General features: G+C 43.3%; 3 protein-coding genes across 3 annotated transcripts in view; 2 read left to right on the forward strand and 1 right to left on the reverse strand.

Annotated features, from left to right (window-relative positions):
• The window catches only part of WDR35 (WD repeat domain 35), a 41,375-nt gene extending 37,635 nt beyond the window's left edge, over nt 1–3,740 (forward strand). Inside the window, exons 24-27 of the mRNA XM_066314753.1 lie at nt 181–321; nt 1,100–1,256; nt 1,850–2,090; nt 3,010–3,740. Coding sequence (XP_066170850.1) covers nt 181–321; nt 1,100–1,256; nt 1,850–2,090; nt 3,010–3,160 — 690 coding nt within the window. The 3' untranslated portion in view covers nt 3,161–3,740. The remainder of the gene's footprint in view (nt 1–180; nt 322–1,099; nt 1,257–1,849; nt 2,091–3,009) is intronic.
• Nucleotides 3,741–4,737: 997 nt separating this feature from the next.
• TTC32 (tetratricopeptide repeat domain 32) lies at nt 4,738–6,274 on the forward strand. The gene is made up of 3 exons (XM_066314301.1): nt 4,738–4,860; nt 4,938–5,098; nt 5,841–6,274. Exons 1-3 carry the CDS (start codon nt 4,748–4,750, stop codon nt 5,966–5,968), a joined length of 402 nt encoding a protein of 133 aa, XP_066170398.1. The 5' UTR covers nt 4,738–4,747; the 3' UTR covers nt 5,969–6,274.
• A 4,940-nt stretch (nt 6,275–11,214) lies between these two features.
• LOC136358757 (zona pellucida sperm-binding protein 2-like) lies at nt 11,215–19,390 on the reverse strand. Its single transcript, XM_066314754.1, has 13 exons — nt 19,152–19,390; nt 18,107–18,315; nt 16,738–16,855; nt 15,682–15,887; nt 14,954–15,071; nt 14,706–14,872; nt 14,481–14,581; nt 14,267–14,388; nt 14,102–14,152; nt 13,618–14,007; nt 12,438–12,534; nt 12,146–12,247; nt 11,215–11,620 (listed from the first exon to the last, which is right to left on the reverse strand). Exons 1-10 carry the CDS (start codon nt 19,177–19,179, stop codon nt 13,799–13,801), a joined length of 1,329 nt encoding a protein of 442 aa, XP_066170851.1. The 5' UTR covers nt 19,180–19,390; the 3' UTR covers nt 11,215–11,620; nt 12,146–12,247; nt 12,438–12,534; nt 13,618–13,798.
• Between the last annotated feature and the right edge of the window lie 415 nt (nt 19,391–19,805).

Here is a 19,805-nt window from a genome sequence, read left to right on the forward strand (position 1 = left end):
ATGTTAGCTAAATAAATACAGAATAATGTGCATACTTCACTTTGACATTTTCATTTATAGTTCTGTTTGCAGTCTAAATTATTACATTTAAAGGCAGAATCATTTTTTGGCATGATTTCCTAGGTCTGTACAAGCATACAGTTGTCCAAGAGAATTAAATCCCTTTGTTATTTTTTTAAGATTGCAGATGAAGAGTCAAAGAAAAGGACGAAGCCTTTGCGAGTTAAAAAGCTTTATGTGCTAGCAGCCTTACTTATGGAACAGTGTCATGAACAAATGCAAAATGCACAAAGGGGAAAAGTTAAAGAGAAAAGTTCAGAGGTAGTGTCTTTTGTTTTTTTTTTCCTTTCATAATTCTGGTATCTGCTAGCTAATCAGAATAAAGCAAGCTCTCTACATGCGAGTCTATAATGCTTTTTTAATAACACTTTTCTCTGCTAAGAACAAAGCTTTCCTTAATGCAAGTCCCCCCTGAAAATACATTGTTTTAAGTATTATTTTAAAACATTTAAATTGTATGTATTAATATTTTTCTTCCTAAGTTGAACATGTTTTTCTTAATGTTTTCACTATAACAATGAAAACCATACTAGGAAACTTCAGACTTTTTTCTTCCTGCAAGACTCTTGTGTCATTTAGGAGTAAATATTAATCCCAAAAGGTGATCTGTGATTAGATTAAGCTATGTTGCCTGTAATTTAGCAGGGAGATGGCTCCAGATACAGGGGAAACAAAAGGAAATTTTTTTTCTCTGCTCACACGTTCATCTTCATATGCACAAATGAAATAGTTTAAACACATTTTTAAGAGCTTTGGTGTTGAAATGCAGTATTAATCCAAACTATGAACCAGTGCAGATGTGCACAAAATATATTTGTATCCACATGTATATGATATTTATCTTTGAAAATCTGCACCATATGTTGTGCCTGTGCTCTGTACAGAACGCCTGACAATGCTCACTGTAGGTCCATTTGTATTTTTCCTACTTAACACAGACAGTGGTTTAATCACCAAGTACAGAAAAGCTTTTTTCATATATCCTCATTTCCTGCTATATCTGTTTTATATAAAAATTACTTGTGATACTGCTTTTCAGAGTGCTTCAGCTTTGGCTGGATTGCTGGAAGAAGATGTTCTTTCTTCAACAAATCGCTTTGCAGACAATGCTTGGCGAGGAGCTGAGGCTTACCACTTTTTCATACTTGCACAAAAACAGCTTTATAAAGGTTCTGCAGATGCAGCACTTAAAACAGGTAAAAATTCATTTTCCTGTAAATGCAGCACATAACTTCACTTATAGCTGCCACATTTCTTAATAAGTCCATGGAATTTAAACCAAAACCATATAATGAACCTAATACAGCTGCAGTCACAATATCTGGAAAGAACTTTGCTGAAGAAAATGCAAATTTTTCCAAATATTACCTGGTAAATCGTTCAAACTCTGTAGATGTTCTGACTGTTCTGTTTCTTTCCTTAAATTATAAACATATCTGAATTTGCATCAGACCTCCTTGTAAAGCTTCACAAAAAATCTGTGGGAATTAGAGAAAAAAATTGCACTTCTTACTTTGTCCAAGTAACGAAGATTTCAAATCCTTCTAATGTTTTTAAAATGAACCAACCAACCAACTAAAATAAGGTGTTTAAGAAGACACCAATTTCCAAGTGAAATCTAAATTTTTTTAGAGCAATGCTTTATAGTCATATCAATAAAAAGACTGTGGTTCATTTTGTCCAATTTTTAGAATTAATACTGTTGTCTAGTAGCAACTATTTCATACAGGTGCTTTCACTTCTCAGAAGATCTGTAATGATTTCCTTAGACTTTTTATCTTTTTTTTAGCTCTTCATTTGCGAGATTATGAAGACATTATCCCTGCAGTTGAAATCTATTCCCTTTTGGCACTCTGTGCATGTGCAAACAGAGCATTTTATACTTGTTCAAAAGCCTTTGTTAAATTAGAATCCTTGGAAACTCTTAAACCAGAGCAGAGGCAACAGTATGAAGACCTTGCTCTAGAGATATTCACAAGATATAGTCCAAAGTATAAAAAAGACCCTGATCTGGATGATGTCCTTGAGAGGTGGGTCTACTTTTTATATGATACTATAATAACACTATCACTTTTTTCTGCTGTTTGCTGAATTTTAGCAGATTTTGTGTGTGACCAAATTAATTAAGTGCTTTGCTGCTTAAACCAAATATTGGGCATGAATGATGCAGGAGTGAGCCAGTTTGGAGGAAGGCAATACAGCACTATGTTGTTTGGGAAAATAGACACTGACTGCATTTGAGGAACTGGGCAGAGAGATGTAGCTTTATCTTAAATTGAAATGCCGGTAGACAAAGCACAGGAGTTTTTGGACCTTTGAGACTGTGTCATGTGACATTAAAGTAAGAATGTTACTCTTTGTATCCCCATGGCGAGGTGATGAAAGTATCAACAAGGACTGTTTAACCATATTAAATGACAGGTCTCCAGCAGTGTTTTGTGAATTACCTAAATCTAGTTGGTTTGAAAAGAGCAACATGTGTAGTTAAAATGAGTGTGAAGTGCACATTTCAGGGGTAAGTCCTTGGAGTAGCTGTACCCACAAGAGTGTGTACATGTTTCCTGCTAAGAGGATGGAACTTGTAAATATGGAAATCGATTGTGAATGAGTTTTCTTTTAGCAAACAGGATTTTAACCTGTCTTGAGTGATCCTACTATGCAGAATCTCAGTAGTAGCTGTCAAGTTGACCCTTCAGAGGAAGGAGTATAATAGCAATGCAGGTGTCTAATCAGGCCTTACCTTTATACGGCCTTCACTGCTTTTTTTTCACCCCATCTTTTGGATCTGCTTGTCCTGATTCGTTGAGTGTACAGTTCTAGGGGTGGGCATTCTCTGGTGTGAAGATTTATATAGTCGGTTATGTGAACAGGAAGTGTTACATGAGCTAATAACTTCTGTCACACCACACTTTTGTTCTTTCAGCTTTACTCTTTTTTTCTTTTTTATAGTGGAGATGGTAAACTTCCTGTATGTGTTGCAACAGGAGCCCCTATCCTGGAATATCGATTCTGGATGTGCAGTGTGTGTAAGCATTGTATGAAAGCCAAAGAAGCAGGCCACTATAACGCCTGTCCTCTCTGCCACAGCCCAGTAAGCTGAGGATAAAGACTTTGTAGCCACATTTATGACTGCTAAAAACAGCCTCTAAAATGTTACTATCTTTTGAAATACAACTCAGGTACTGTATTGTAGCAGTTAGTGCTGCTATTAGAGAAATATTAAAAAAGCCTCCAAAACCAAAATAGAAAATCCACATTAGAAACCTTTACTGCTTCTGTTTATCTGAAGAAATTGCCATGTAAATAGATTCCATTTTTTCTACACTTTAAAAAAGAGTTTTAAGGTAAAAGCATTCTTTTTGAATTGTAGCTGGAGCCTGATTTCAAAACCATTTGAGTTGAATGTAGTCTCACATCAATACGTTCTACTCTGAGCAGGCTCCACTTTTGTCTCTCTAATTCCATAGGAAATTACTGGATTTTCTCAGAATTCACAGTTTTTTGAAGGAAGTGATTCCTGAGTTGAAATAATATCACAATAATTTGGATAATATTACCATATATGTTTTTGTACTACTGTTTAGTTACTAGAGTGATGATATCAGTATCAGCATATGTTAGTGCTGGTTTCTTTTGCAAGTGTATTTAAAGCCACCACAGCAATAAAGGGCTTGAAAACACGCAGCAGTCAGTGTGTGTCAGTTGGGTTCCTGAGCTTGGGTGATGTCATCTTCAACAGGTTAAGGAAGCCTCCATGAACTTGCAACCTGGACCCTGGCATTTTTCATGTAGCTTGAGAGATCAGCCTGCATCTGTTGAACAGGTTTCCGGAGCTGAAGTGTCACCTTTGTTACACACAGAGGTCCAAGGAATGATGTCTAACTCTCCTGCCTTACTGCCTTAGTCTGTGCTGACAGTGCTGCAAGGCCAGGATGAGCTGTCCCAGGAGCAGCCAGCACTTGGCTGCCTGACAAGAGCTGTGAGCTGTGATGTTAGAGCAGTCTGGGTTGGAAGGGACCTTAAAGACCATCTTGTTTTAAGCCCTCTGCCATGGGCTGTGACACCTTCCATTAGACCAACCACTAGCACAAAGCCCATCCAACCTTGAGTATTTCCAGGGCTGGGTTATCCACAGCTTCTCTGGGCAACCTCTTCCAGTGTCTCACCACCCTCACTGTAAAGAGATAAATAAATAAATAAATAAATTTCTTCCTTATGTTTAACCTAAACCTTCCCTCCTTCAGCTTAAAGCCGTTCTCCGTTGTCCTATCCCTCTATGCCCTTGTAAACAGTCCCTTTTCAGCTCTCTTAGACCCCTTTTAGGTACTGGAAGGTGCTCTACGGTCTCCACAAAGCCCTCTCCCGCCTGTCTCCCGAGGAGAAGTCCTCCAGCTCTCTGATCATCTCGGTCTCGTCTGCCCCCTCTCCACCAGGTCCACGTTGTGCGTGTGCTGCGGGCCCAGCTCTGGGCGCTGTGTTGCAGGTGGGGGTCTCACAGAACGGAGCAGAGGGGCAGACAGGTCCGTGGCCCTGCCGGTTCTCACAGAGCACAGTCCGGTATTCCCGCGTTCCCGCGTTCCGTGTCCCGCTGGCCGCGCCTCTCCCCTCCCCGCCTCACGTGGCCGCGCGCCTCCCGCGCCGGCGTGCCCGTGACGTCACGCCGCGCCCGCCCCGTGACGTCAGCGCGATGGCGGGGGAGGCGGCGGAGCTGCTGGCGGCGGCGCGGGCGGAGCTGCGGGCGCGGCGGCTCTCGGCGGCCGAGGAGCTCTTCAGCCGCTTCATCGCCCGCAGCCCCGCGGGGTAACGCCGGGCCCGGGGAGCGGGGCAGCGGGAACGCCGGGCGGGCCCCGTTAACGCCGCTCCCTCTGTCCCCGCAGTGCCCGCAGCGACCTCGCCACGGCGCTCAACGACCGCGGCCAGGTGCGGTACCTGCGCGTGGAGTTCGCCGCCGCCGTGCGGGACTTCACGGCCGCCATCGAGTGCCAGCCCGGCTTCGAGGTGCCCTACTACAACCGCGGGCTGGTGCGCTACCGCCTGGGTACGAGCCGGGGCGGGGCGGGGGCGCCACACGTTCTGAACCAGCAGTGACTGTCCCTTTAGCTGCTGCCTGCCCCGCGTAGGCACCTACAACCCTCATTCCGAGCTGTGCTGCAGTCATTCGAAACGATGCTGGTCCGTGGAGAGTAGGAGGAAAGGCGTAGTTAACCTGTGGAAAAATTTGCACTGGGGTAAAACAAGCCGGTTCCAAACACTACCATTAAATCTGAGACAAAGCATCTCCCAAGCAGCTGTAGCTGCAGTGAGCACAACCTTCTCGACTTCCAGTGGGCTGCAGCCACGTCTGGTGAATTTCCTGCCCGGTTTTTGATGATGCCATCACAAAATGACAGCCCTGTGCCTTTTGTTAGGGCTTGGCTGTGTGAGAGGTCGAGGGACTGGAGAATGGAGCCGGGCCATGGGCCAGCTGGATGCTCTGTGCCTGTGTGCCAGCTTTAAGGCACCCTCATTGTTGGTGTGGGCCTTTTGTCTCCTTCTCTTAGGAATAAACTGGCTGAACTGAGCCTTAGGTCCATTTGAGGTTCAAAAATACACGTTTTGGTTCTTGCTGTGAAACTCTTTGACTCCCAGTTGTGTCTGTGGAGAATCCAGATGTAGTGGATCCACAAAGCAGCTGGCTACTTTGTGGGTGTATTAGGAGGTGTTCTTGAGTTGTGCGAGGTTTGTGAGCATGAGCACTTAAAAATAACTTCATTTCTCCTTTTTTTCTTTTTTTGGGACAGGAGACTTTGATGAGGCCATGAAAGATTTCAGGAAAGTATTAGAGTTAAACCCCCAGTTTGAAGATGCTGCATTGAGTCTAAAACAGGCTGTTCTTGATAAAGAGGAAAAACAGAAGCGGGGTTATTGAAAATTCAGGTAGTGATGTGATGTGAAAATATTCCCCTAAACGTGGTTTTTGTCATCGATGGGTGGAACAACATCATTTACATCTGTTATGACCTGTTGTAGAACTTCATTCTTAGGTAAATAAGTTAAAAAATTATTATGATTGCAAAATGATCTGGATTTGGGATTTTTATTCTTGAGAGAAAGTGTAATGTTGATCTCTGTGAGACACATGTACAGATTTTGTACAGAAATACTTTGTGACTCTGTAATAAATGTATTGGCCAGATTAACTGAAAATAAAAATGAACATGTACTTTTTATCTCATGATTGTCTGCAGAGTTTACTGTAGAAATATTCATAGGAGGAATTGTGCCTTTCTCTATCTTAATAAAGAGATCAATTCCCTGAAAAGTACAGTGTGAAATCCATCTGATGGAACTGGCTGTGAGCACCCAGGCAGCTTCATTTCTCACATGGGTTGGAGGGACTGTTACTGAAACCTGTAAATCATCAGCAAGAAACACCCTTACAAGTTCTAATAAAAGAAATACTCTCTGATAGCTCACCTGAGCATTAGGATTTTGTTTTTTAAATAAAATTATGACTGTGATATTTCTGCTTCTTATGGTGAGTTCCTCTGTGGATGTTCCTGGAGAATGCACAAGGCTCTCTGGAGATGCTGGGGCCCTTGGGGTGAGTCCTGAGAGCAGACTGGAGCCTCTGGATATCCTTCCCAGCAGCCTCACCGAGATCGCTTTCAGTGTGGGGATGAAACTGCAACAGCCCCAATGAGCAAATTTGAAACAGGGCTGAGAAAATCCTGCTTTTGTCCCTCATCCTCTTGACACTTTACTGCAGCCATCTGAAGTTACAGAAATATGATGTAATACCAGGATGTGACCATTTACAGTTGGAGACCATTTTTTTCCCCTCAGAAGTTTTATTTTGGACTTTTCTTGATGTACTAAGCACATGCTTTGCTAACATTTGTCTTTGTGTTCTGTCTCTAAAACAACACAGGTAATTCAATGACTTGACACACTTCATGCCTCCTCAGTCTTAACTGAGAAATTCTACCAACTCTTGACTGGTGGTGAGAAGGTGAGCTAGAACTAAACACGTTCATGAGTGACAGTGCTGAGACAATTAAAAAAGCAGTAATGAACAGCTGAATGTGACTTAGGAAGTTTTACTGTGAGAAGAGAGATCGCAGATGTGGTTCTACACAGAACACTTAAAATGACAGGATATAGATCAAAATATTAATTGAATAATGAAGTGAATATTTTAGAAAACAAAGATGCTAGAGATAATATTCCAGCTTGTGTTGTTTGTTGAATGTTGCTTAATTACTTCTCATTCAATAATTGGCACAGAAATACTGCACAGGGCTGGGAGCAGTCGCTAGTTCTCCACAGTATTTCCTTGTCTCTCCTGTGAAAGGATGAACTGTCATCACACATGTCAGCATAATCTGGAATTCTTTCAAGGTAATTTTGGCCAGTAGGATTTTCACATTTTCCGCTTTCACATGCACATGAGTCACTTAGTTCTCTGGCTTTCAGGTTTTCACCCTGAAATTACTAAATAGCCCTGCTGGTTTCAGTTGGGATAGAGTTAGTTTCCTTCACAGTGGCTGGTATGGGGCTGTGTTTTGGATTTGTGCTGAACACAATGTTGATAATGTGGAAATGTTTTTGTTATTGCTGAGCAAGGCTTGCACAGAGCCAAGGCCTTTTCTGATTTTTGTACTGCCATGCTGGGGAGGAAGTCGAGGATGCCTGAGATGGTGGGAGGAGACACAGCTGGGACAGGTGACCCAAAGTGACCAAAGGGATAATCCAGACCACAGGGCATAATGCTCAGTATATAAATATATAATAAACCCCCAAAACTTGAAGAGGAGGGTGTATTTAGTAACTCCCTTTGTCCTGCGAAGTTTCCTGTTATAAAAGTTTAAGAATTAAAAGCCTAGTGGAGAGTAGTAAAATTCTTTTATATAATGTTTTGTGAAATTCAGGCAACTTCTCAGCCTGTAAAAGGAGCAGGGTTGTGTGCTTTGGATGCTTTGCAATGTGAGGTGATGTAGCTTTATACCTTCACTGGGCTTTAGGGGTTGTCTCTGTATGAGAATTCCATAACCGTGGAGCTCCTGGGTCACTCCTGCCTCTTCCACTGCCATTGTCAAAGTCATGGGGTTGCACCACTAAGTCAAACAGATGGTTGCTGCTAATGCACTGTGACTCTCTTTACTCTAGCCAGAAATATTTCAGACGTGAATAATTCTCAGCTGCTTTTCTCAAGGTTTCCTACCTATAAACCTGCTGTCCCAAACCCTTGACTTTCCTTCCACAGCCATCACTGCAGCCTCTCTGGCTTGTTCCCTGTAGCCAGGGTTAATTTGGCAATGAGTTAACTCCTCTCACCTGATGATTTACTCCTAAACTTACAAAAACCCTGTGAATTCCATAATGCATTACAGCATATCAAAGAATAACATCACTGCCTTACAGAACACAGTAAAGAGTAACATCACCCTGTGCTTTTCCCTAGGACTCTATTTGTCCTGCTGAAACATGGGAGGAGGTGTTGTCTCACACAACTATCCATGTTGCAAGGCCTCTCCCTTGCTTTTGGAAAAGCTGTCAGAATGCCAGTGTTAGCAGGACACTGAGCAGTGTGAGAAGGGTTTAATGCATGCTCAGTGTGAGTGCAGCATGGGGAACAAGGAGAGCCTTTCCAAATGGAAAGCTGCAGCACACTGGGGCCAAAGAGTTTGGTTGTGAAGTAGACAGAATATGTCCCCTCCACTGCAAGGGAGATTTAGTCAGCACAAAAAGCCTGAAACTCTTGGGCTGTTCCAAGTGAGGGCTGCACTATGCACTTCTTGTCTAGGTAGGTAACCTTGTTAAAAAGTGACTGAGGAGGGAAAGGTGCCCTATTCCAGCTTTGTGGGGATTGAACACCTCTGTCTCAGTCAAGCCCAGCTATGCAGGTTATGTTCTCTGTTGCCTGTCAGGAGGGGAAGGATTCAGAAAAGCAAAAACAATGTTCAAAACTGAAGATTGCTAGTGGGAGGATAATATCCAATATTCTTTTATGTCAGAAGATGACTGTTCACCTCCCTCATCCTTTTAATAGAGGGAGGGGATGGATCAGTGAAACCCATTCGACCCCAGCCACTGGCCTTCATGCAGAATGGAAGGTCTGGTTGCTTTTTGTGAAAACAGTTTGCTGAGAGATCTGGTCAAGTTGGAGGCCCCACTTCCAGCATGTTGTGACCATTTGAGCTGACCATTGGTCAATTTACTAAGATTATTTCCAAGATTTTCCTTCTAGGATGCCTTTAGTGCATGAGCAGGGAGGGATTGGATGCAGCCCAGGGCATTGCTTCCTACATCTCATGGTGATCAGTTCTTTTATCACTTGTGTTTGTACAAGGAGCATGTGAAATGGGCCTGAAGGATACTCTTGTCTCCTAGCAAGGAACAGCTGGTCCAGCTGTGTCCCAGGCATCACAATAGATTTCAGCCTAACTCCTGTTGCTATGGAAAAGGCTGATCAGTGCTTTCCAGGCTGGGGACTCCCCAGCACAGGGACTCTGGTGTGCCTCTATCTGTGCTTTAAAAATAAATTGCTGAATAGTGGAGGCTTGTTCAGCTATAGTGATATGACCAGAGTGGTTCCTGAAAGCTAATCGAAGGAAGCATTTAAGCCCATAAGCCTGAAAACTGCAGTCTGGGACAGAAGTTAGGTGCTGAAATTGCATCTGCAACACCTGAGAGGTAGGAATAAACCCAGGAGAATATAGATGCAGGGCAGTACACCCATGCAATAGGGTGGCTGAATCATACTTTGGGAAACAGACCCCCAAAGACAAACAGAGAATGCCTAACTCTAACACACTGTGAGATTCGTGTGAAAATCATCTACGCCATGAACATCAACTAAGGTGGGAGAAAGAGACCAAGGATGTGGAATTGCTCTGGCTTGTCTGGGAAGGGAGAAACCTGAAATCCCTGTTGAAATGGGAATGCCAGTCTGTCTCCCCTTTTCCATCTCCCTTCCAGTGTATGTGGAAGAGAAAAATCTCATCTGTCAGGTGATAGATGAAGGGTATGGAATGCTGCTTGACCCCTTCCTGGTTTTCCAGGGAAAAAAGGGAGGATCTGGGGTATCCCACTTACTGCAGATGAGTTATCTAGATATACTCTGCAAGGCTGCAAAACAAGTGAACCTTAGTGACACCAGACCAGACCTGATGCTCACCTGTGTGGCCTGAGAGTGCTGAGAAGAGATAGCATTTGGTCATTATTATTTTCCCTTCATCCCACTCTACAAATTTCTAGAGGATTTCTTTTTAGATTAACAGAAAGTTAAGCTAAACTAATGAGTTTGCTGCTGTTAAAAACAGGGAGTGTGTCACCTGGCAAATGCATGGGAGCAGTAACTTGCTGGGCTCTGCAGTGTGGGCTGTGGACAGCGGAGTGCACTGCTTGTGCAGCAGAGGAAGGCAGTACCCAGGCAGCTGCTGAGGGCCCTGGGGTCCCAGCACCCTCTCATTCCTTTTTACAGATCTTACTCCTTCAGCAGGTACAGCTTTAGGAGACCATTTATTCAGCAATCATCTCAGGCAGGACTGCAGCTTTTGGAAAGCGAGCCACATGTGGGCACTGACCAGCCAGCCTGGGAAGGCAGGGCCTGTAGGAGCTGGGAAACCCTCTGGAGACTGCACACGAGTGTACCCTCAGCACGAGTGTACCCTCAACACAGGTGTATCCTCAGCACGAGTGTGCCATCTGCCCTCCCTGCACTGTTGTTGAACTTGTACATGTGCTGCAGCCACACCTGCAGTTATCATGTAGGCACATCCTGAGAGTGATTACAGGTGGTCGTGTGTCAGGTTTGTACTTTATCTCTAAAAAATAATAAGAATTAAAAAAAAAGCTTTCTGTATACATAGAAACAAAAAATAACAGGTGTCATTTTTGCTCATACTAGAGTATCCATTAACTCACATTTTACGGAGTTAAATCTTTGCCTTTTCCATACAGGGGCAGGTGGGAGGAAAATGAAGAACTAACAAGTTTCCAAGCATGGCAGGTTGATGTAATGATTTAGACAAAACTCTGCATTAGTGGGAAGAAGCATGTGCCCTAGTGTTGCCTGCTGGAGGGGTGCTGGCAGTGATTGCTGGGCTCTTTGAGGCCAGTGTTGGTACAACAATAGCTGCTGTTGCACATTAACAAGGAGATGCTCTGTGCTTACATTGCTCTGGTGTATTTTTATTTGACTTTTCAGATTTGCACTTTAGATTCAGATGGGAGGATTGGCAGTCACTTTATGAAGTATTAGAAGAAGTAGCCATAATCAGGGCTGGAATAATTTTAGTGATCTGCAAATCCATATGTGAGCAGCTGGAAGAAACACAAAGTGTTATTTTGCAGCTTTGGGTCATTTTCTGGTAAGTTTTCTTCTGTAGCCACTTCAGAGAGGCAACAGGTTGCAAGATTTACTGATCCTGTTAGCAGACTCAAGAACTTTCCAGTGCTGTCTCACCATCTGGTCTTTAAACTTCATGTGAATACTTCCCATGGTTCCTGCAAGAAGTAGCTCCTGTGTCCAGTGGCACCATTTGGAAAGCAGCCAGCACAGCAGAACCTTCGGGTGCTGTTGGAGACACACATGGAGGCTGAAGTGAGGAGTGATGTTGGAGCAGAGACCTCAGCAGCTCTGGTTGTCCAAGGGTGGATGGAGATATTGGAGAAACCCTACTCTTTGGAGAATTTGAGCCATTCAAAAGCATTTGGAATACGGCAGTATGCCTTATTGCTTTAGCATTTGTCTCTAAAATTTTGGATCTGTTTTCTCTCAGGCTGGGGGCAGTCCTGTTGAAAACCTGTTGAAATAATACCTGGCTCCAAAACTGCCTGCTATGGCCCAACTCCAGCATGCCCTGCTCTGCTGCTGGCATCTGCTCCAGGGCCACTCCACCTGTGTTTGGCTTGGCAGGGACCTCTCCTTCTTCCCTCTCTCATGGGCTCAGGCTGAGACCATGGGACTGCAAACCATGTCCATTCACTGTTCTTGTCCCAGAACTTTTATTTTTGAGGTCCTCAAGGACAGGCTCTGCATCACTTGTGTCATAAAGAATGGTGACCCTCAGGGTGAGTACACAGGGCCTGGTGTTCTTACCAAATTCAGTTTACGTGTGTCATCTTAGATGTGGAGCAACAATCCATACTGGTCCAGCAAGTACATAGCCCTGGAGGCTGTCAGAAGGGTGACCTGGAAAGCCTGAGAACAATACACAGTGTGTTTTGTGTAGTTTCTAAGGAATACCCACATGCTGCATGTTAAAGGTGACATCAATGTTCACAGTGCGTGCTCAAGGCATTTCAGATGCCCAAGTCAGAGCTTCTAAATCTCTGAGAAACATCAGGTCAGGGGTGCATTGCAGTGGTTCTTTTTCTCCTCCACAACCTACCCTTCCTCTCCCTGCTTGAGCTGCACTGTCCTCTGCAGGTGCTGCCAGGTTGTGTGTTGGTAGAAGAGCATGCTGCCACCAAACAATGCACATACACCTGAGGACAAGAAAATGTGCCACTTGGTCTTTATCAAATCCCACTTTGCAGAGCATTATCTTGTCTTTCCCTTTTGCAGAAACTACATCTGATTAAATTTAGGCGGCTTTGAACACTTCCATGTGGCACCTTCTAGCTGAACCTGCCTTGAATTTAAAGTTGGTGTCAAGGAATCCCTCAGGCAGTTTGGTAACTGAGAGGCTGAGACAGGACAAGTTAAAGCCTCACGTGCTGCAGTGTATCAAAGCTAGACAGAAACTCAATGTAGTGCCTGCTGTAGCTGCATGCTTAGGAAGCAGCACAAGCCAGAATTGCATCATGTTCATTTCTAGCAAGTTCAAGAGTTGAGGTGCCTGTGAAAGGCTGAGTAAATAATGATGAAGTTACTTGAGCTGCCCAGGCAGGGTGGACACACCACGGCTGGTATCAGTGCATGTCAGCACAGGCAGTTCACTCAGCTGGGTGCACAGGGAGCAAAGCACTCTCAGGTGACTGTCCTGGGGTTTTCTTTGCTCTCTTTAGTCCTTAGAGGAGAACAGGACCTTAAACTTTAAGACAAAATCCACATGCCTCTGCTTCTCTCCCCATTGGGCTGACACCCAACAAGATGGATGACTGGCTAGGACAGATGGGGGAGAACAGAGCTGAACTTCATGTGGATATTGTGACATTGATTTTTCTGCTCTAGACATTTTGAGCTGCAGTGATATGAACTTGATCCTACACAAAGCCAGAACCACCATATAAAAATCATATTTACATGTTACATTCTTTTGTTTACTCCAGCCAGTCCAATCTCAAGTTAAGTTGGTGTCAGAGGAGATTTACGAAGAGAACTGAATCAAAGCTGTGCACCAGTCAGAGTAGTTGAGTTGAATGCTGGCTGGGGTTTAAGTCTGTGAGGTGCCTAAATCTATTTCTCAAAGTATAGAGTCAGAGAATACCTCAGGTTAGAAGGGACCCATATGGATCATCAAGTCCTACTTCCTCCTCCTTGCAGGACTACCTCCATGACTAAGAGCATCATCCAGACTTCCAGGACAGGGTCTTTGAGTGGGAGGGGAGCCTCTCACTCAATCCTACCTGTTCCAGTTGCTGTGCCAGGGTCCTTATTGCCAGCCTTTTAAAGTGAGAAGGGTGTCTCACCCTGGGACTAACAGGTACTGGGCAGAATTCTGCAGTGAACTCACTGCCATTAATCTCACACCTGTTTGAGAGGAAAGATCAACAGATCTAAGTAGAAATTAGGGCTTTGCTGATGAGTTCATTGGACATTTAATACTACTTGCCCATCCACAGTTATATTCCATCTTGGGGTGGTGTTGAAGTCTGGAGATCCAGCTACCCAGCAGTTTTCCAGGTATAACTCAACACTGGGGCTGTTGTCTTTCAGCTCCACCTCAAGAAACATAGGCTCCATGGGTTGTTTGAGTATTGTCATGCTGGGCCCATAGAACTCCATGAAGGATTCATCTCGAGAAAATGTCAGGGGATTTTGTTGTTGTTTAATATTATTTAAACTAAAACATACTTGGAAATTCTCTGATTTCCATTGGAGGAGATTTACCTTTGGACACTCTTGAAACTACATTCAGAGCTTGTCTTACCCTTCTGTAAGCTGCAGAGAAAGAAATATTAGTGAGGTTTTTTGGTTGTAAGGCATATCTTAGCAAGGGAATTTAAGACTGAAACAGTCTGAGAGACTCACAAATGGAGGAAGAGAACTGCACACCTGCAGTGTTTGAACGTGGAGACATGATCCCGGAGCCAAAGGGACGGGATGTGGCTGGGTCACTGGAGAAGGCACCGAGCACCAAGGTTTCTTTTGCTTGGTAGTAGCACAAGACTGTTAGTCTAGAATAGAAGAAACAGCAATTCTTTTTGTTCACATCTATTTCCCAGCAGCTGTGCAAAAGTGAGCAGTGTCAGCAAGCAGCAGCTCCTACCTGTAGTCTGGGTCTCTTGTGATTATTGGTATGCTCTGTCCTGGAAGAGTGTCTTTCTCATAAGAGATTTCATTCTCATAAATAATGTGGTCACCTTCAAACTGTGCATATGGGAAGCTCATTATAAATTCACTCATCTCAGGAGCTGGGCCGGGGGACCAAAAGAGAAAATGCAGGAGAGGCAGAGACTTCCAGCAGGTATATCTGCTCTGGCCATGGACTTACCCTTACTGAAGTGCCACAGGTAGTAACATGGAACTTGAAGAAGGCATGGGCTTCATTATATTCTTTAGGCTTGCAGGAGCTGTCCCTTAGCTTGGTTTTACTCATGTCAATGGCAGGAACTGTCTTCATTTGGGCAGATACCATTATAGTACCATCTGGGTGGCATACTGAGAAAGTCAGAGAGTTGATTATGAGCTCAAGAAAAAAATCACACATCTTTTTATTGATTGATCAGTTGCATAACTTACTTATAAATGCTGAAGAATTAAAACTGCAGCTAATGGAGAACATCTGTAAGGTCTCCATAGTTCTCACTTTCCTTAAGGCAACATCAAACCTTGCTTTAATTTTCTGAAAAGACACTTCCTGTGAAGGAGGAGATGGGAGAGATCTCATGTTATAGTACATCATCCATGTGTACAAAGTTCTGCTCCTTAGCTTGTGCCACTTGAATACTAACAAGTCACAAGAGTTAAGTCAGTGTGAAGACTCGAGCCTGAAGCAACATGGGGGTAGAAAGACAAGTTTTCTTGTATGGATTTATCAGTCACTGTCATGGAGATAAATTTAGGGTGATTATTGTAGAATAGTGCAGATTAATACAGCATCAATTTTCTCCTGCCATGTCTTAATATTTCTACAAAAAAATCCTTTAAAAGAGCTTCTTTCATAAGAGCTATATTGAAATATTTTTTCTGGCTCAGTGCACATGGGACATTTTGCCTCATCTTACTAAAAACACTGAGGAGTTTGTTTTTGAAGACAAGTGGGGACTGCAGATTGCATAATACATGGCATTACCAGAAGGGTCCATGTCCGATACCTCTTATCCTACTTGCTCTGGCTCAGAGTCCTTCCTTCTGGAGGTTTTCCAATATGTGGAATACCACAGCACTACAGACAGTGACTGTAGAACTCTGTGAGAGCAAACAGTCCTATGTGCTTTTAAAAAGGCATTGCCAAACAGCTCCTGTACCTCATAGATGAGTCCCCCGGCAAACAGAGGTATTTGCAAGATCAGGTGTGTGGAGTTGGAAGCTGCAAAGTATCCATTGCTGAGGGCAACGTGATGGGTCAGGAGCTTGTTACCAAGGTACAGGTCCCAGTACTGGTGCAAGCCAAAAGTGGGCAGGGTTAGGTACAGGTTTTCTTCATCACAGGAACCGACTGCTTCTGGTACTTCTGTGGGAAGAAGGTGGGATGAAGGGTTAGCAGTGCAGGAAGGTTTGAGTGGTGAGGTTTGGCCCAGGCAGAGATTTCTGTCACAGGTAGGAAATCCCAGCAGCCTGTGCATGCTGGCATTGTCTGCAGGGCTTGGCTGTGTTGCAGCCAGTCTACCAGCTCACATCTGATGGGATGGGGAGTCCTGCCTCAGCAGTGGCCTGCCAGCTTGCTTCCGGGACAATTCCCTGTTTCAGTAAGGCAAGCTGAGCTATGTATGTAAATACATTATTTGATCAGCCTTCTTTAAGCTGAACCAAGAGCTATTTCAAATGTAAAATAGGACAGTGAGGGGACTGTCATCTTTGTGGCATGCAAAAAGCTAATAAATTTGAGAAAATATCAAACAGACCTCCGGACTGTTTTCAGTAACCTGCTAAGTACAGCACTTAGTGGATGATTTCTCCTTACAGAAATGCTGTCTTTGGAGATTAGAGCATTTTTTTGAGTCAGTTAAGTTCTGCCCTAGATGAGGAGGCAGAACTGTGTTTGAGGACAAACTGAAACTTGTAGCAATGTCTGAAAGCTTTGCCAGTAGATGTATGTTCATGTTCTGAGGCATCTTGTTCACTGGGTTTGCAAGCCAACTTCTTCTACACACTTGTTTTATTGCTCTCAGTGTCTCGAGGGCAGGCTGTCTTGCCAGTATGCAGAAGAGCTGCCATCAATGGAGCAGCAACTTGGCTGTTACCAGCAGTGAGCTATGGAGGGGTGGGGTTTTCCCCAAAGCTCTCACCCTCTGATGCTCCCACTGAACTCAAAGACAGCCACGCTGTTGATGCAAGCCAGTTAATATCAGGGGAAAGCTTACCAATGTCAGCAATCACACACTCCACCTCTGATGAATGGTAGTAGAGTGTCATCTCCAGACCCACGCTAAGGGTGTAGTTGACTAGGAGGGTGTATTTTGTTTCATTTCTATTCACATACTGAAAGAGATAGAAGGGTAAGACTGCAGCAGCTTTCAGAATAGGCAGGCATTTATATTCTGAACAACACTAAATAATTATTCCAACACCCTCCTCTCCCCTGCAAATAGCTCAGGCTCCAAAAGCATCGCTTCAACTGGCCTAAAGCTATTCAAAAATCTGGCCTGGATTCAACAGCTCTTTCAGCCAAACATAAATATGGAGAATGTTGTGCTTTTTCAAAAAATGAACACAGAAGTGGATGCAGTGGTGGTTCCTCTGTAGCCCAGTGAAAGAGCTCATAGAGGGAGATCCAGGTCCAAATCCTAATTCTTCTTTACTGAGAGTGTGGGCTGAACCCAGGGGAGTAAGTAATCTGATGAATAAAAGGTGTGAGGGGATGCTTTGAGAGATCCCTTTCAAAATCCTCTTTTACTTCATTGAAAGTGCTCTGAAAGCAAAATCTGGTGTTCAACCTGAAAGAAATACTTCTGGATTTTTTTTTCTTGGTTTGATCCTTAATGCAATTTGACTGTGGTTTGACTGCAGCCTGAAAACTATTTGCACAAATCCTGTTCGTTCACAATGTTGTTCCTTGTAACAGCATCACAGCTCTGTGTGGTTTGGTTTAAAGGGTGATAGAGGACTTGAAGTTATGCATCCTCCCACTGAAATGAGAGGTTGAAATCCCTCTGTGAGTATATACCTTTTACAAATATTTCGATTACAAATGGTCTGGAGCTTGACAAAATTACATTTAGAGTACCCTGAGCCTACCTGTGGCATGCTCACATGGGGCATGGCCTGTGCCACCAGGCAAACAGTGGGTTCAGGAGTTACTGGATTTTTGAAACTGGTGTTTGCTAGCATTGCAATAATTGATTTAATTGATTTATTTTTCATATATTTGATTTATTTTTCAAGAATGGATTTATTTTTCCAGGACACTCCTGTTTCAAAGGGCAGTATCTAATACAGACTTGACAAGCCTCTTCCTGTTGGGTGTGCACTCAGACATTAGCCATGCTTACGGGCCCTAAAGGAGGTAACATTTCATCCTGTCTAATTACACTTGATACTGACCTCCTAGAGATAAATGGAGAGCAAGGTGGGGACATAAGAGCCTCTAATCTTAACTCAGATGATCTCAGACTCATTGACACCTTTATGATCAAGGAACTGTTGTTGGTTGATAAAAGCTGGATCATGTTCTGCAAAGGGACTTGCCCCACCTCCTCCACTCTGCTCCTGAAGTGACCAGCTGTATCCTACCTCTTTCAGAACATATGGATCATCAAAAGAGACTTCCAGGATAAAGGCTTTTGTTCCATTAGAAAAGGGAGTTTCATAAATCTTGAAGCTGTGGTGCTGTGCTTCCCTCAGGGAAAATGGCATATTTCCTACTGTGATTGCCACCAGAGAGACATCAGGAAGAAAGTGTCCAAGTGCAACATTAAATCGCCGTTCCTCTGGCACAGTATCTGCAGGGAGAGAACATCAAATTACTGCTGATGTGGATCAAATAACGAAGACAGTTGGGGTGGCCTCACATACAAATTCCAGGAAACTTAGCCAACAGCCATCTCTTTAATGGCTCTGATTAATGAGTGTTTGTGTTCTAGTCAGATCTGAAATACTCTAAGTACATGAGAATTGCTTCAAGCTCCAGGAGATTAACAACAAATACATAGAACTTTATAGAAAGTGGGTTCAGTGACTTTCTAGAGGTGCACTATGATGTGCAATACTTTTAAAGAAATCTAGAATCTAGTTCAGCCACATAAAATTTGAAAAAAATTATCATAATGTATAGTAAGAGGCTCCTTTTTCTTTCTATATCACTTATCCAGGCAGCTTCAAGTATGGTTAGTGCCTTAATGCATTGGGAAATAAAATTTAAACACCATGACTGCAGCACTGGGTGGCACAATGATTTCAGTATGCTCCCAAGGTATCAAATGCAGGCAGTTTGGGGCAGAAAATACCATCAATCAATGCTGTCCTCAGACACTTCTTGTTCCCAGTGTGATAGCTGCACATCACAACAGCTTTACTCCAGTGCTCACTGGAAAAATCCAGATATTAACATGAAAGGAATGTTTACCATTTTATCAGCAACTTATAAGTTAAGGCTAAAGAGTTTTTGTTGGTTTATTTTTTTGTTTGTTTGCTTCTTTTAATATAATACTCGAATCTTGACTTTGCCTAGAAAATTGTAACTGGGAGTTGAGGACATTCTGGTGAATGCAGATGCGTGGCACAGGTTAGGTATAGCACAGCAAAAGATTGGTAAGAGTCAATGACGGGAATGACTTACTGTTGATAACAGTTGGTATTTGTGGCATGAAAGGTGTGGTGATGGATTTGATGACTGTATACTTCGTGGTTTGCCCACCTGCATCCGTCCACGTGTGCTCCAGAAACAGGTCAATACAGTAAATAACTCCATATGCATCTCCAGATATGGAGCTCTAGGAGGTAAATGTGTGATTAAGTCTTAATTCTCAATTATGCTTAATAAAAGGATGATTGAATATGGTTAAAATTCTTACACTGGGAAGAGCAAATGGCATTCTAGTACAGATTGGCATGGATTTTGCTAGAGGATTTTGCTTGTTTGTTAGGTAGCTTGGCCGGTTTGTCTGGACAATGTGTGGCTCAGATACTGCTGAGATCCTTAATAAGGAAGTATCAGGTCTTCAAGGGTGTCCTCATTAAGTTGAGCACATCACCACATTTGGGCTTTTTTTGTTTTTACCATCCCTGGATTACCAGTCATGTCTCTTGTTCTGTCTTTTACACAAATAGGGAACTCCTGAAGGGGATAAGTCAAAATCACACCAATGTCATCTTGTAGGAACATTTCCAACTCCTTTCTAGGTATTCAAGTTGGATGAAGTTTTGAGCAACCTGATCTAGTGAAAGATGTTTCTGCCTTAGACAACATAGACAATTAAGTTCCAGTATCCAG

The sequence above is a fragment of the Sylvia atricapilla genome, chromosome 3 (genome assembly GCF_009819655.1).
Source record: "Sylvia atricapilla isolate bSylAtr1 chromosome 3, bSylAtr1.pri, whole genome shotgun sequence".
Lineage (NCBI taxonomy): Eukaryota > Metazoa > Chordata > Aves > Passeriformes > Sylviidae > Sylvia > Sylvia atricapilla.

What these genes read in the sequence shown, in the direction of transcription:
- LOC136358757 (XM_066314754.1), bottom strand. Translation starts at nt 19,179, where the DNA reads ATGCCACAAATACCAACTGTTATCAACA. An exon ending in TAATTCTTCAGCATTTATAA is followed by an intron (nt 14,873 to 14,953) that starts GTAAGTTATGCA and finishes TGACTTTCTCAG; the next exon opens with TATGCCACCCAGATGGTACT. An exon ending in CCTGTGGCACTTCAGTAAGG is followed by an intron (nt 14,582 to 14,705) that starts GTAAGTCCATGG and finishes CCATATGCACAG; the next exon opens with TTTGAAGGTGACCACATTAT.
- TTC32 (XM_066314301.1), top strand. Translation starts at nt 4,748, where the DNA reads ATGGCGGGGGAGGCGGCGGAGCTGCTGGCGGCGGCGCGGGCGGAGCTG. An exon ending in ATCGCCCGCAGCCCCGCGGG is followed by an intron (nt 4,861 to 4,937) that starts GTAACGCCGGGC and finishes CTGTCCCCGCAG; the next exon opens with TGCCCGCAGCGACCTCGCCA. An exon ending in GCTGGTGCGCTACCGCCTGG is followed by an intron (nt 5,099 to 5,840) that starts GTACGAGCCGGG and finishes TTTTTGGGACAG; the next exon opens with GAGACTTTGATGAGGCCATG.